General features: G+C 34.8%; 1 protein-coding gene across 1 annotated transcript in view; it reads left to right on the top strand.

Moving 5' to 3' along the window:
• LOC145279648 (apicoplast pyruvate carrier 1-like) overlaps window positions 1-14,486 on the top strand; it is a 76,328-nt gene that overhangs the window by 44,838 nt on the left and 17,004 nt on the right. The window contains exons 4-7 of the mRNA XM_080130878.1: window positions 2,036-2,162; window positions 5,359-5,498; window positions 6,805-6,919; window positions 12,327-12,469. Of these exons, the coding sequence (XP_079987004.1) occupies window positions 2,036-2,162; window positions 5,359-5,498; window positions 6,805-6,919; window positions 12,327-12,469 (525 nt within the window). The remainder of the gene's footprint in view (window positions 1-2,035; window positions 2,163-5,358; window positions 5,499-6,804; window positions 6,920-12,326; window positions 12,470-14,486) is intronic.

Genomic DNA, 14,486 nt, shown 5'->3' with positions numbered 1-14,486 from the left:
AACCAGATATATTCTGACACTACATTAACCAGATTACTTAGATAAATATACTTTTATAGTTTTCTGTTCTTCAGATGCTGCACTTCTATTTCTTGTTCTCTTTCAGTGGAGGAGAAATCTTTCACGACTGAGACAATTTTTATTTTTGTACCTTTTCTCCACGTTAAAAAACGACCCTGGTGTCTAACTCTGTCCCGTGGGGAGGCATAGTAAATAGGTACAATAATATTGTGGGGTTTCAATTCACGTTAAATGTTCATATAATGCCTAGCAACAATATATTACATATGAAAGATGATACTGTAGAATTTCCATTGGCCCCGATAGTTGAATATGAATCTATCAGGCGTTTTAGCCCATTAAAAAATGGGCAAAAGTTATAGTTTGTTCACTTAGAATGAGTGCTTTATGCCAAACCTCTAGTAGTAAATGTGGTATTATGGTGACTAATCCCTATTAATTCCTATTAATCCTCAACTCTGCACCAAACGAATACCATAATATATTAGTTCTCTACACCTTATCATAAGAAAGTTTCATACAAAATTTTAATTAGATCAACCTAGTAGTTTCTGAGAAAAAGTAGAACAGACAGACAGACTAAGAGAACTCTAATATAGATAAGCTACATATCGATTTATATACGGCATTATATACCGCATAATCGTGTTGACACACCGGTTCTCACCAGATCACCGAAGTTAAGCAACGTTGAGCCTGGTTAGTACCAGATGGGTGACCATTTGAGAATTCTAGGCACTGTATGTGCTCTCCACTTATCTCGGCATTTGTTTTCAGTCGTCCTGAACATACACTTCACTTGCCACTGGTATTTAACAATGTCGACTCAGGAGAGGTGTGGTTGGAGATTGCGCACCCCCTGCCACAAAAATTTTGTGCGCATGCACCCCTTCATGATTATCCATAGTCTATCTAAGACTGTAGGAGCCCTATACATATCGATTTAATAAATGCGAACGTAAATGTGTCCAGAACACTTCAATAACCATGTATAAAATTTTATTTTTATCAGCAAGAGGGTTTAATCTTAATAATAACTGATGATAAAAAGAAGTTATAACTATGTATGTAAATTTAATTTATGAACAAAGAATTGGTTTCATTCATTCATTATTTTTTAATCAGATGATTCTTTTGTTGCCATTGGTTACCCTGATATTTTTCTAGTTAAAATTCTTTTTAGAGAGGCATTGAGTATTTATGCGAAAGACCACGTGTTGCTAATATCCTAAGTGGAAAGTGTTTCTGTTGAATGAACTGGATTCGAATTTGGCATACTCAAATTGTTAACCACTTAGCCACCCTCAGAGGAAAGAATTTCTTTCATCCTAAATAGATTCTTAATATTTTATGACTAAAATATGAATTGATCTATCGATTACACGGATGGTTTATTTGCCGCTTTAGAAAAGAGAGAGTGAATTAGTTTATTTTTTTAAGTAAAATTTATCTCAGATATTCATTTACTTTTTATTTTTTTAGTTTTTGTTTGTTTTGGTAAATCATGCTTCGATTAGTTGTTTCAGTTTTTTTCAGCAAGATTTACCTTCTGTGTGACAGCAGTAGGTAATCAGTTGTTATTCATAAAAATTACTTGCTACTCCCCTAGGCGGCAATAGTTTTAAATAAATTCTACATAATTTCATCTGAACTCTCCACATGATGATAGCGCCACCATTTTGATTTTACCTTTCCATAATTGAAAGCTGACTAGAATATGAACATCATCAAATATGCCTAATAAAACAGACAAAATTTTCAATTCAACTCTGCAAATTATTATCACGGTTGGTTGCAGCATAAATTCTGATTTTTTAATTACTATTTCGTTATATAGCCAACCCTTAGGATACTATATGGGCATGTTATGTTTTTTTGACCAAATAGAGCCTTTATTATTTCTCAGAACCTCTTTACTATTTTACAGCCCCCCCCCCTTCATTTTACATTTGTTAGGAATAAATTTTTTTGTTATCCATTTTAGTTATTGTTTCATCTTTATTTCTTTTTATAGTGGCTCCACGGCTTTGACTTATTTCAGCATACAGTATTCATTCATTTGTTTCGTATTCACATACGGATTCCTGATTGGGATTGGTGGATCCCTTGTATATCCCATCGGATTAAATTGTGCTATGAGGGTAAATATTTACCAAATATTTTTTGTTGTTGTTGTTTAATTTTATGGCATGTCAACCTTTGTAGATAAAAAAATAAATACAACAAAAAATAAAAAAAACATTTAAATCTAACTAAATAAAAATTAGAAGAGAAAATTTTTAAAATGATTCTAAACAAATAAGTCGGAAATAAATAATAATAAATAGAGCCACACTGATGAGCTGTGAAACAACGAAACAGTACTCTATGTGGATGACTATATATAGAAAAACATATATACATATATATGTATGCATGTATGTATATGTGTGTGTGTGTAATATATATATATGTGTGTGTGTGTGTGTGTGTGTGTGTGTGTGTGTGTGTGTGTGTGTGTGTGTGTGTGTGTGTGTGTGTGTGTGTGTACACGTCAGAATAGTGTAATGCAATAGATCTACTGGTATGGAAATCTAGTGATTATTGGTCTTACAAAATACTGTTAGCTGTAATATTTTATATATTTCCTAAGGTTTTCTCCTCTGAGGGGATGGGTAGACATTGAAAACCTATAGGTTTAGGAGATATACTTTTTGAATTGTATTCTTTGTCTTGCATATAATAAAAATTCTAAATTTGAAACTTAACCATTTCACGTCATAAAATTTAAATTACTATAACTTAAAAGGCTTAGATTGAATTTTTTTACTTCAATTTATTCATATCTTCAAATTTATGGCTTTTGCTTTAACTGATCATTCATGATATGTAAATGACCAAATAAGTACTACAACTACGAGTCAGAGGGGACCTGGAAACAATGATTATTAAGGCTTTATGAAGGCGTGATGTTCTAGATCTACAAGTGTTTCTAAATTATTTCCTTTATGACTCGACCATTTTGAGTATAGCAGCACTGCATAGTTTTTCAGTACTTATCCAGATTAGGAACCGTGTTATCGTCAGACTACTCCAGAGTAATAGTTAAGCTGATATTTTTAACTTGGGATAGTAGGCTTAGCTCAAAAGTAGATACATTAACAATGGGATCTAAACATCATCATCATCATCGTCATCATCATCATCATCCTGCTGCCTCAACCGAGATAGAACTCATTACACCCTTCCAGTATTCCCTATCTGTCGTAGCACTGAAAAGATCTTCCTTAGCGATGAATGTATCTCGTTGTATCCTATCTGGAAAAGTTAACTTACATGATCGATGGAGAGATGATGGGTGCCTCCACAATACAAGTTCATTTGTGGCACGAGTACAATGCACACATGAACACATCTCTTGAAAACTGAGGTTGATACTCTCGATAAGTCTCCATATACTATTTCTAGAGTTGGGGAGATTGAGTACTCTTCTCAAAAGACGTGTAACATCCATCCAAACGACGCGCTTGTTTTGCTGAAAGAATCAAAGTTTCAGATCCATAGAGTAAGATTGGCTCAATAAGTACGTGGAAAACTTGGATTTTGAATTTACGAGCAAGATTGGATTTCAAGATCTTCTCTATTTTGTTACAAGCAGTCCATGCCGTTCCCTTTCTAATGTTAAAGTCTTTCTCAGAGTTCCTGATGTGTGATCCTAGATACTTGTAGTCTTCAACACATTTGAGGATGTTATATATGAGGGTTTTAATTTCGTGGTTGTTGCAAATGTTCACTGGCATACACTCAGTCTTGATAGCATTCAGGTGAAGCTCTATACAGTTTGCTGCTGATTCAAGAGAAGATAGGAGTGCCTGGGCGTTAAATGACACACACTCACACACAGAAATGTAACAGAGTACGGACGTGCATATGCAAATATAAAGCCGTGTGAGAAATGTCGTCACGGTAAGGAAAAAGAAAGGCTATAAAAAGCAGAGAGAGCATGTTCGAGGAGATGATGATGTTAGAGTGTGAGTGACGTGACAGACATAACAAGAAGTCACGTGTGGCAAGAGAATGAGGAAATAAATGTCATTGTTACAAAAAAAGGACTTACATTATTACTTGTCTTCTGTTTCTTGCAACATAGACTGCATACAACGTGTTGGGTCCTGAAATGCCTACATGTTACGTGTGTAAACATATGCAATGTTACATATACAATAACACTCTCTTACTCATTCACTGACACACACACGTACTCGCACACACACACTCACTCATTCACTCCCTCATATACACACTTACTCACACAAACACTCACTGACACACACACTCACTCATTCACTCACACACACTCACTCATTCACTCACACATACAAACACTTACTCACACAAACACTCACTCACACACTCACACATACTTACTCATTCACTCACACATACACACACTTACTCACACAAACACTCACTCACACACACTCACTCATTCACTCACACACACGCACACACACACTTACACACACACTCACTCATTCACTATCTCACACACTTACTCATACACACACACTCATTCACTTACTCACACACACACTCACTCTTTAACTCACACACACACACATACACTCACACCCACACACAACGATGTTTAACAAGGCTTGTGTACAATGTATATATCTCTATCTGCCTTTGTATGCAAATTGTGACTTTTGTTTTGCACTCAGCTAATACAGGAATCAACGCAGAATAAGTATTTGAAGAAGAAAAATCACGGCATATGTGTTTGGGGTAAGTCGGCCAGTTGGAGACGTCTGTATGATTCCATGGGGGAGAATCAAACATAATATGTGGAATTTTTTTCACTTTGATGATGTGGGAGGCACACTAGGATAAGAGTTAAGCGGTAGAAAGATGGTAAGAACATTATCAGTGATCGTGGAACTTGGTAGGGTTTTATTATTTTAGCGGATGGTGCAACAAGAACTTATTTACATTAGATTTGAACATGATCATGCTGTAGTCAGTTGTTGATTCCTGTATTAGCAGAGTCCGTTATTCCGGAAACGAGTAGATCAGCTTATCCTATGACAAAAATAATGATAGGAAATATTAAATGTTCAGAAGAAGCCAATCGAAAATTCAAGAAATAAGCAAATTTCTTTTTATCTCACAACAAAATATAATCGCTGTCAAATAATGGACCATTTACAACATTCGTCATAATGGATGCTTATTGATACTTTACATTAATTGACTACAAAATTGTAATTTTTATATTATTAATGTACTGTTTTATTTGCAGTGTAACCAAAGAAAAAAATAAAATCTTATTTTATTTATATTTTTTAATTATTTCAGTGGTTTCCCAATAAGAAAGCAACAGCTGTAGGAGTTGTTTTGACAGGATATGGCGTGGCTGCGTTTGCTTGGAACCCTATCATAACGTTTTACATCAATCCACAAAATTTTAGCCCTGATCGTAAAATTGGAAATGAAATGTAAGTATATATATATATATATATATATATATATATATATATATATATATATATATATATATATATATATTCAATTTGTCTTTACATAAGCAGTAATTTGTTGCTACACAGTCATAAGCATGTTTCGGTCTTCTAGTGTTTAGCAACTAGAGACCTATTCAGGCAACAATGCTTATTTACGAAAGCGGAATTCTCAATGAATGAATGGATTCATTGAGAATTCCTCTGATATTCAGATATTCAGAAAAATGCTTTAAAAGAAAAGCATGTTACTTAAAATATTTATGTTAAATATTTAACCGGGGAATTTTGGCTCAAGGAAAAATGTTCTGAATGAAAAGCATAAGCAAAGCTAGTTTGGAGTTTGGTTTAGTAAACAACGATGTGACAAATAAGACTGTCCACTCTGGCTGCCATAATGTTATAATGGCTGACATAAGAGACACGTAAGCCAGGAGAAATCAGAATTAGGAGATAATCTGTAACAGGAAATCGAAGAGACGAGTTGATAGTTAGCCAGCCACTGGGTTCGTTAGCGGACAGGAGTTGTCTTTGTGGTCCAATGGAGGCATCTACAGATCAACTAAGGAAAATTTAAGGGAGAAGATTAAGAGCTGCAAACTGCAAGACGTGAAACATTTGGGAATAAAAATCTGGAAATGATAACTCGGCGTTTTGGGTGTTTCACTTGGAAGAAGATGCCGTCATTTCAGGTGCCTGCCGTCAGAGGAGAGGGAGACAATGCATAAGGTATGTGATCTGTCGCATGTCAAGCAGACAAGAGTGTTGTTTGTTATTGTTAAAGACTGTCCGTTATTGTCCCGTTTGTTATTGTCGTGAATATGTGAAAACACCCACAGACACATAGAAAGACTATTGTAACAGATCGACATGTACAGACACCCTATATACACAAAAACATAACTGTCTTTATAATTCTAACCACTAAACGGTACATAAGCATCGATTACATATATATTAGACATACATAGATACAGTTATATAAACCGACAATACAACATTTGGAATTCCCTCTCTGCTCCTTGTTTCATCAACTGTACTAAAATTCAGTAGTTTAAATCTATATTAACAAACATCTTGCTGTCCAACTCCTCATTTAGGATGTCTCCTTTAAATCTGGCCCCTAATCACAGTAGCCCCTTGTCTCAGTGGTAACATATCTTGTTCTGGTGAATAAAAGTAAAGAAAAAGAAAAGAAACAATTCTTAATCTATTTTTACACTAAATAATTAATCAAAAATTAAGAATTGCAGAAAATTTTTTTTTTTTTTCTTTTTTTTTGTAGGTACTTTTCCCAACCTGAGGTGCTTGACAATGTACCATATTGCTTTTTACTTTTGGGCAGTTCTTTTATGTTGCTTACCTCCATTGGATCATTAATGACTTTTAATCCAAAATCGGTAAGTATTTTTTATTAACTTTTTATTACCTTTTTATTAACTTTCTCACTTTAAAATGACAAACAAAATGTTGGAGAGCTTTATAAAGCAGCTGTGGATTAACCTTTTGCTATGTGAGTGATTTATGGTGTCTTGCAGAAAGAAATAAAAAATAGGTCAACAATCTCAACATGAAATATAGTTACGCAGTTCTTCTTCCTCCTCTTTTTCGTCCTCTTCTTTCTCTTCCTCTTCTTTCTCTTCTTCTTCCTCTTCTTTCTCTTCTTCTTCCTTTTCTTCCTCTTCTTCTTTTTCTTCTTTGGTAAACACTTATGAGTTTCTCTTCCTTTTTAAATATAATCAAAGTTTCTTTCCTAGAACTGCCCACCTATGGACTTTTATATTGCGGGGCTACTTTCCAGTTTACTACAACATGGTTGTTTTCAAGTCCAATGTAAAGAAATGTATGTATGTTGAGGGGGGTATAAGTGAAATGAGTTCATCAGTGTATATTTCATTAAAGTACTTGTAAAACAGACACAGGAGTGCAACATTGCGGCGTTTGGACATGGGTCGGAACTTGATTGATAATGCAGGACCTATTAGATTGGAAACCCTTTTATTGACTTTGTCTATGAAGGATAGACTAGTGATGTGACAACAATACTCCATGCCTGAGAAAATGGTGGCTTTGTAGAGATTTGGCAGAATAATTCCTGATTCCAGTAGAAAGATTCCCGAGTTCAACAAGATACATCTGAAGAAGGTTGGGGGTTACATCGGCCAAAACGTCGTGAGAATAACAATCAAGATGAGAACAGTAGTCCAAATCATGTAAATGATATTGTGGCCTATTATGATGATCTCAGTGTAAGTAATTTTGTAGCACTGTAAAAGGAACCCACCTTTTTATGCAGCATTGGCAATGTCTTCAGTGTATTTGTTCCAATTCATGTTGTCTGTGAATGTTAAGCCAAATTTTGGACGATAAGCTCTCAAGTAAAATTTTATAAGTCATGGCTATAGGTGGTTGAGAAGTTTTCTTTATAGTTGTTAAAGGAAAGAAGCTTAGTCTTAGTAGCATTAAATGTTACCATTTATTTACAGCCCCATTCCACTACAGACTGGAGGTCGTTTTCTACGGTTCTGCCATCGCTTTAGATATGTGTGCATTCGTTTTTCCTTCAGGACTATAATAGAGCGCTATGTCATCAGCAACATAATTATCTCAGCAAATTAAACATGCCATTAAAATTCCAAGAAAAAAAGTAGATCTGTAGGAAAACGCTAGAATGGTTTCAGGGTCAGTAGGTTTTCAATATGGAGGAAGAGGACAGGAGAAGAGAGAGATATACACAATGCCACCCTTGAAAATGTTAATAAGATTCACAATCTTTTTTGCAATTCAACCAACTTTGATACAAATAAACACCGATCTATGCATGATTTGTCTATCAAGTTTCAATCTTAAATGCTTTTTGTTTCATTGCTATTAAATTATATGTGAGGACACTGTGGTGATCGTCTCATCAGATTTTTATCTGTGTGGCTTGTGACTTTACAAGGAAAGAGAGATGGTGAAAAAAAAATTATCACATGCAGCAGTATGACTGCATCAACTGTCAAGTCAACTGGACAATAAACATAACTGAACACATCCGTTTACACGACTCAACACAGAAAATACCATCAATACAACCCGACACAGTATCAAGCACTTTCGTTAGCACAACCTGGCACAGTCTCAAACAATTTCAGTGACATGACCTGACATGATCCTGAACACCTCAGTCAATACAATCTCGAACACCGCCATTGAAATGACCTGACATGATTCCGAACACCTCCGTCAAAACGACCTGACACAATCCCAAACAACTTTGTCAAAATGACCTGACACAATCCCAAACAACTTTATCAAAACGACCTGACACGATCCCAAACAACTTTGTCAAAACGACCTGACACAATCTCAAACAACTTTTTCAAAACGACCTAACACAATCCCAAACAACTTTGTCAAAACGACCTGACACGATCCCAAACAACTTTGTCAAAACGACCTGATACGATCTCAAACAACTTTTTCAAAATAACCTGACACAATCCCAAACAACTTCATCAAAATAACCCGACATGATTTCAAACAACTCAGTCAAAACACGGTACCAGAGCAACCTCGGCAGTTACTCGCTGCACGATTCTGCCATTGGCTTTTTATAGCCGGTGGACAAATTTATTTTTGTCGTAGGTAGGCCTGACTAATACATGTTCATCACCTGGCTTTCTCAAAGATAATGTCTATTAAAATAACCCTAGATTATTTCTCATCTGAAAGCGGGCCATCACATCCCAAATTAGGGTAATGCCGAGGGAGGAGTGTATCAGAATTATTGACAATTTAGTACAGTTGTATCCAGATGTGTTTATAATTAAGCAATGATTGGTGCATGTTTAACAGTGCTAATTGATAATTAGTTCTAAGTGACAGTCTTCTAGAGGTTGAAGGTTCAATCCTCGGTACAGACGATACTAAGAAAGTAATTAGTGAGGAGATATGATTCTTTTTTTTTTTTAACTCATATTCATCCCTAACAAGGGATATCACAACTTGGATGTAAGGAGCTACTGTTGTGTAGTCGGGGGTTCATATCGGAGACACAGATATAACGGGGACTCAGAACGAAGCATGATAATGATATTTATACACTGTTTGCATCACCACCACCACCACCACCACCACGACTGTGACGATTCTTGAAGACTTCATATTATTTTTACGGAGCTGAGACGTTTATGCAACGGTTCCTGTTAACACATATAGAGGGAGATACATTATTTATGGTGGCGGAGGAGACACATTACTTGAAAGGTGGTTATACAAAGTTCGTTTACAAGATGATAGACAAAACAGATTTACCTTTTCGTTTGGTGGAATGACGACAAACGGAGACAACAGTTTACAAATATAGATGATTTTTTATTCATACCAGCTGATTGATTGATGATGGTCAGGGATTCAAGCTTTTACGATTGCATGGTCTCCTCTTCTCCCCACTCTCACCTCCAAGAGGCCATCAGCTCCCAATGTGGCCGACTCAACTTTTTCTGGCTCTGTCTCTGACTGTGACTCTCTAACTTTGACCCTGTCTCAATATATTGGGAATCTCCTTTCTTTATGACGTCAAAGCATGCTTCACCACGTGAAATTTATTCACGTGGATTTCACCTATGTATGTCCAAACACACTTTTGGCAAACAAAGAATTTCCAATTTGAATTGTTCAATATCTAACCTAGTTTGTTAATCATTATTTCTAAACTCGTATTTTCCATTCTTTTAACTGCCATTTTAATATTCAGTTATTTCTAAAAGAATGAACAATCGAATGCATTCCTAAATAAAATATCTATCTCTGACATAAATAATATTTAGTTATTTGCAAGAACAACCATCGTTCTGCATTCCTAGGATTTCAATATGTATTCTTTTTTAACTTTTCTTACTGGATTCGATTCTAACCTTTTCCTGATATCATTTTCAACTTATCTAGTTTACTCTTTTACTTACTGGGGTCTGTCCCTTTTTATAACACTACGATTTGGAACCATGCCTAAAAAAGATTAGCAAGATGTTGGTTTACTTCTGTATATCAGTACAGTCAAGGAAGTAAGTAGCAGGAAGGGAATTCCCAAGTCGAGGGAAGAAACTATTAGAGTAAAAAGCTTTCTGGCATCTAGGGACCTCAACAGTGAAGGGGTGAAATTTTGTTACTTAGCAGGTTTCTCGAGGATATGTACATCGGTGGGGGTGGGACACAAATTCAACAAGTTCATCAGAGCACATTCCACTAGAATATCTGTAAAACAAGCACAGAGATACAATACAGTGGCGATGAGACAGGGGCTGGAGTTTAGTTGACCAAGTGGGACCTATTAGATGGAAAATTCTTTTTTGGACCCTATCCAAGAGGAAGAGGCTAGATGTGGCAACAATACTCCATGCATGGGCGAATGGTGGCTTTGTAGAGATACAGGATACTCTCAGGTGTGAGTAGTCCTCCAGCTCAACAGAGGGAACCCACTTTCTGCCATGGATTCTGAATGGACTTAACACTCACTGAACTTTAAATCTTCCATATTTTTATCTGTGTGGCTATCTCAAAGATATTGTCTATCAAAACAATCCCCAGATTATTCCTGAATTTAATCAAAATCAGGGCATTCTCAAATGAGGAGTGTATTAGAATTGTTGACAATTTTGCATGACATATCCAGGAGTGCTTATGATTGAATGATAAGGAAACAAAAACTGTTGAACATTTATGATTGAAACTTGATAGACAAGTCAGACATCGACTGAAGTTTTTTTGTTTAAACATGGTTGGATTATAGGAAGGTTTATCAATTTTATTAACGATTCTGTGGGAGGCATTTTTTTTTTTTTTTTTTTTTTTGGCAAGCGGGAGGAACTCTAGAATGTTAAAATTAATAAAGGTTCAAGAATCAGAGAGAAAGTTAAGGATATTTGCATAAACTTCTAAAATCATTGGATTAAAAAGATTTTTGATAAAACAGTCTTAAATATAACATCATGCTTTATGGATTAAAATCTTAGAATTAAGATCCAAATAGAGTCTCACAACATCGGTCATGCATTTTTTATTTATTTATTTTTATTTATTTTTCGGGAGGGGGGAGATCAGGTGTTTAAAATTCACAGAGATACAGATATAGTTTGGCTCACTACCTGCAAATCAATTAATTTCAGCACCTTAGTTATGTTAGCAGCTGAAATGAATGGACTTAACATGACACCATATATGATGTCACTCAAACCTAATACAGTTTTACAGTATTATACTAATAGTATTAATCAAGTTTATTTGAAAATAATTATTAATTATTTAGAGACATTTCTCTTCATTTTTCTTTTTAACAGATTATTGTGAAAATAGTTACTTGTAAAATAGCGATTTCTTTGAAGAAAAGTAAAAAAATATTTATAATAAAAAAGAATGTAAATGGTTTTGGATTTTTTTGCTTGGAAACGTGTAATTTTGAAGGCAAATGAATTTGAAAATATATGTTTTGTTTGGTTTATGTTTGACAGGTGACATCAGATACAGATCATATTTCCTTCATTAAGTGTAGCTGGCAAAGAGAAATGAAGAAAAGATAGGAAGAAAAGCAGAAAGAATTTAATCAATATTCGAGTGGGGGTAGTGTGAGCGGGAGTCGTTCCCTATGGACTCAGAAATAACTAGGCTGTTTTTTTTTTAATTTCAAGCAAAGATATTTGATGTGTGAGAGAGGGGAATATATATTTATTTGACTTGTTAACAAAAGATATTTAAAACTGTTCAGTCAACTTTGGCAACTATATTGTTTGTTATTTATGACAGATATTTCCTTATTTCCGATTTCAGACTCCAACTGCAAAGATTCCTGTGAAAAATGTTTATACAAATCAGAGTGATTCTGATTCAAACTCTGAAAGTGATTTAGAACAAATGGAAAACGACGACGAAATGAAATTGATGAAAATAAACAGAAAAAGAATAAAGTCAAAGTATTTGGTTATTTTATTTTGATCAACATATTTTATCATATTTGCAAGAATTTGATCATAAACACAACAGTTAAGGAAGCAGGGTTAATTGACAGAGGAAAGCAAAGGAAAAACATAGGAGTAAGTGATAAGGATTGATTGAGAGAAAGAGGGATAAATAAAGACCTTGCAAGAAGTTAGTTTAGAAGTCAATTTCTATAAGCTACATTACATTAAAATGAATATAGCATCAACACCTCCAATAGCATCACCATGGTAACAAAATTATTTCAAGACTCAAATAACCTAAAAAATGTTGAACTTCTCTGAAATTCAATAAATAAGTTGTATTTTGCAATGAAATCACCCAGATTTCAAAATGGCTTTTTGGTTAGGAAAAAAAGTGTAGTATTTTCTAATTGTATTCCGTTAGTGAAAGAGAAATCCTTATAGACAAAGGCAATTTTCTTTTTTGTCCCAATTTAGAGTTATCCTTTTAGGGGAATTGGATTTTTCTCACACTAAAAACCGATCTTGTGTCTAACTCTTCTCTCGTTGGGAGGCAAATAAATAGGGACACACATTTATTCGCTTCTTTTTTTTTTAGTAAAAAACAAAATGTAGTATCTGTTCTGATACTACTCTTCATTTTTTTTCCATCTGTTCTCAGTCAGTGGAAAAGAAATTCTTTTAGATTGTAGTAATTTTTGTTTTTGTCCTAATCTAATGCCCTAATGAGAGAACTGAATTTTATCCACATTTAAAAACCGACCTTGTGTTTAATTTTGTCCTCGTGGGGAAGAAAGTAACTGGGGATTCATATTTCACCTAGGTAAAATAAGTTTGTTTTATTTTTCAATATAATTTCCACTTTTTAAATATTTTCTATGAAAAAAAGTTCTTGTAAAAATCTTCCAGCTTTGTTTTTAGTGACTCTCACCGTGCTCTTCACATTACCATCATTTCAAAACATTTGTGAACTTAATGACAAATGAGTTTAGTTAAGACACTTATTAAGAAAAAAACAACCTCAACAATATTTTTTTAATACTCAGTTTATGACCCAATCTCCAGCAACTTTACGTCAGCATCTTCCTGCAGCTCACTCTTGATGCAATTATCTACCTATATAAAAGCCAGGTATCGCCAACGATCGAATACTGTTGCCACATCTGGGCAGGAGCTGCTAGAAGCAGCTCATCCTGCCTTGACAGAGTTCAAAATAGACTTCGTAACTTAGTGAGGGATGCCCTTTTCTCTTCCCTGCAACCTCTTTCCCACAGAAGAGACGTTGCAAGCCTGTCTTTGCTTTATCGTTATTTTCATGGCAAGTGCTCAGCTGAGCTTCAATCTATGGTCCCCCTTCGCCAAACTTTCATGAAAAACACTCATCTAGCCAAAACCACTATCAATAATTTCCCCATACTTTATCTATGCCGAAACCTAAATGCAGATTCCATTAACAAAGCTTCTTTCTTAGAATTGCACACCTGTGGAACTCTCTTCTGTTTGCCTGCTTTCCAGCTGACTACAATCTTCAAGTCCAACAAAAACAAGTTCTTGATGAACCGTCCCCCTAAGTAATCCAATTTACAAAATTCCCACTACTTATGTTTATTATGTTATAATCACATTGACTAATGTATACCCATTAACCCTTATCCTCAAGTGGCCTCCAGGCCTTGATAAGTGGTGATTCCTATGTAAAAAAAAAAAAAAAAAAAAAAAAAAAACGAAAATGCTAAAGCAAAGATTGGCAAATGATTAATTTAAAACGCAGCATTCTTTTCCTTTTACCTCAAGTTAAGAATGGTTTTCTATTTAGAAAGCCATTCTAAGCATGGGGAAAGAGGGAATTTCACATTGACAGAGCGTGTTAAAATTAATTTTCAGTAAAAAAAAATTTTTCTTGATTCAATGAATTGCATGTTTTCATTGAAACTTTTCAACTTATCTTTTTGTCTTGTTAATGGTGGCCATCATTTTGATTATCAGGTTTTGGTTAGGTGTGATTTTACTGCTGTACAAGCTGAAATCA

Source organism: Euprymna scolopes, chromosome 7 (assembly GCF_053919585.1).
Source record: "Euprymna scolopes isolate OS-2025 chromosome 7, ASM5391958v1, whole genome shotgun sequence".
Taxonomy (NCBI): Eukaryota; Metazoa; Mollusca; class Cephalopoda; order Sepiida; family Sepiolidae; genus Euprymna; species Euprymna scolopes.
The sequence above is the reverse complement of the archived record's forward strand: the minus strand, read 5'-3'. Positions and strand labels throughout refer to the sequence as shown.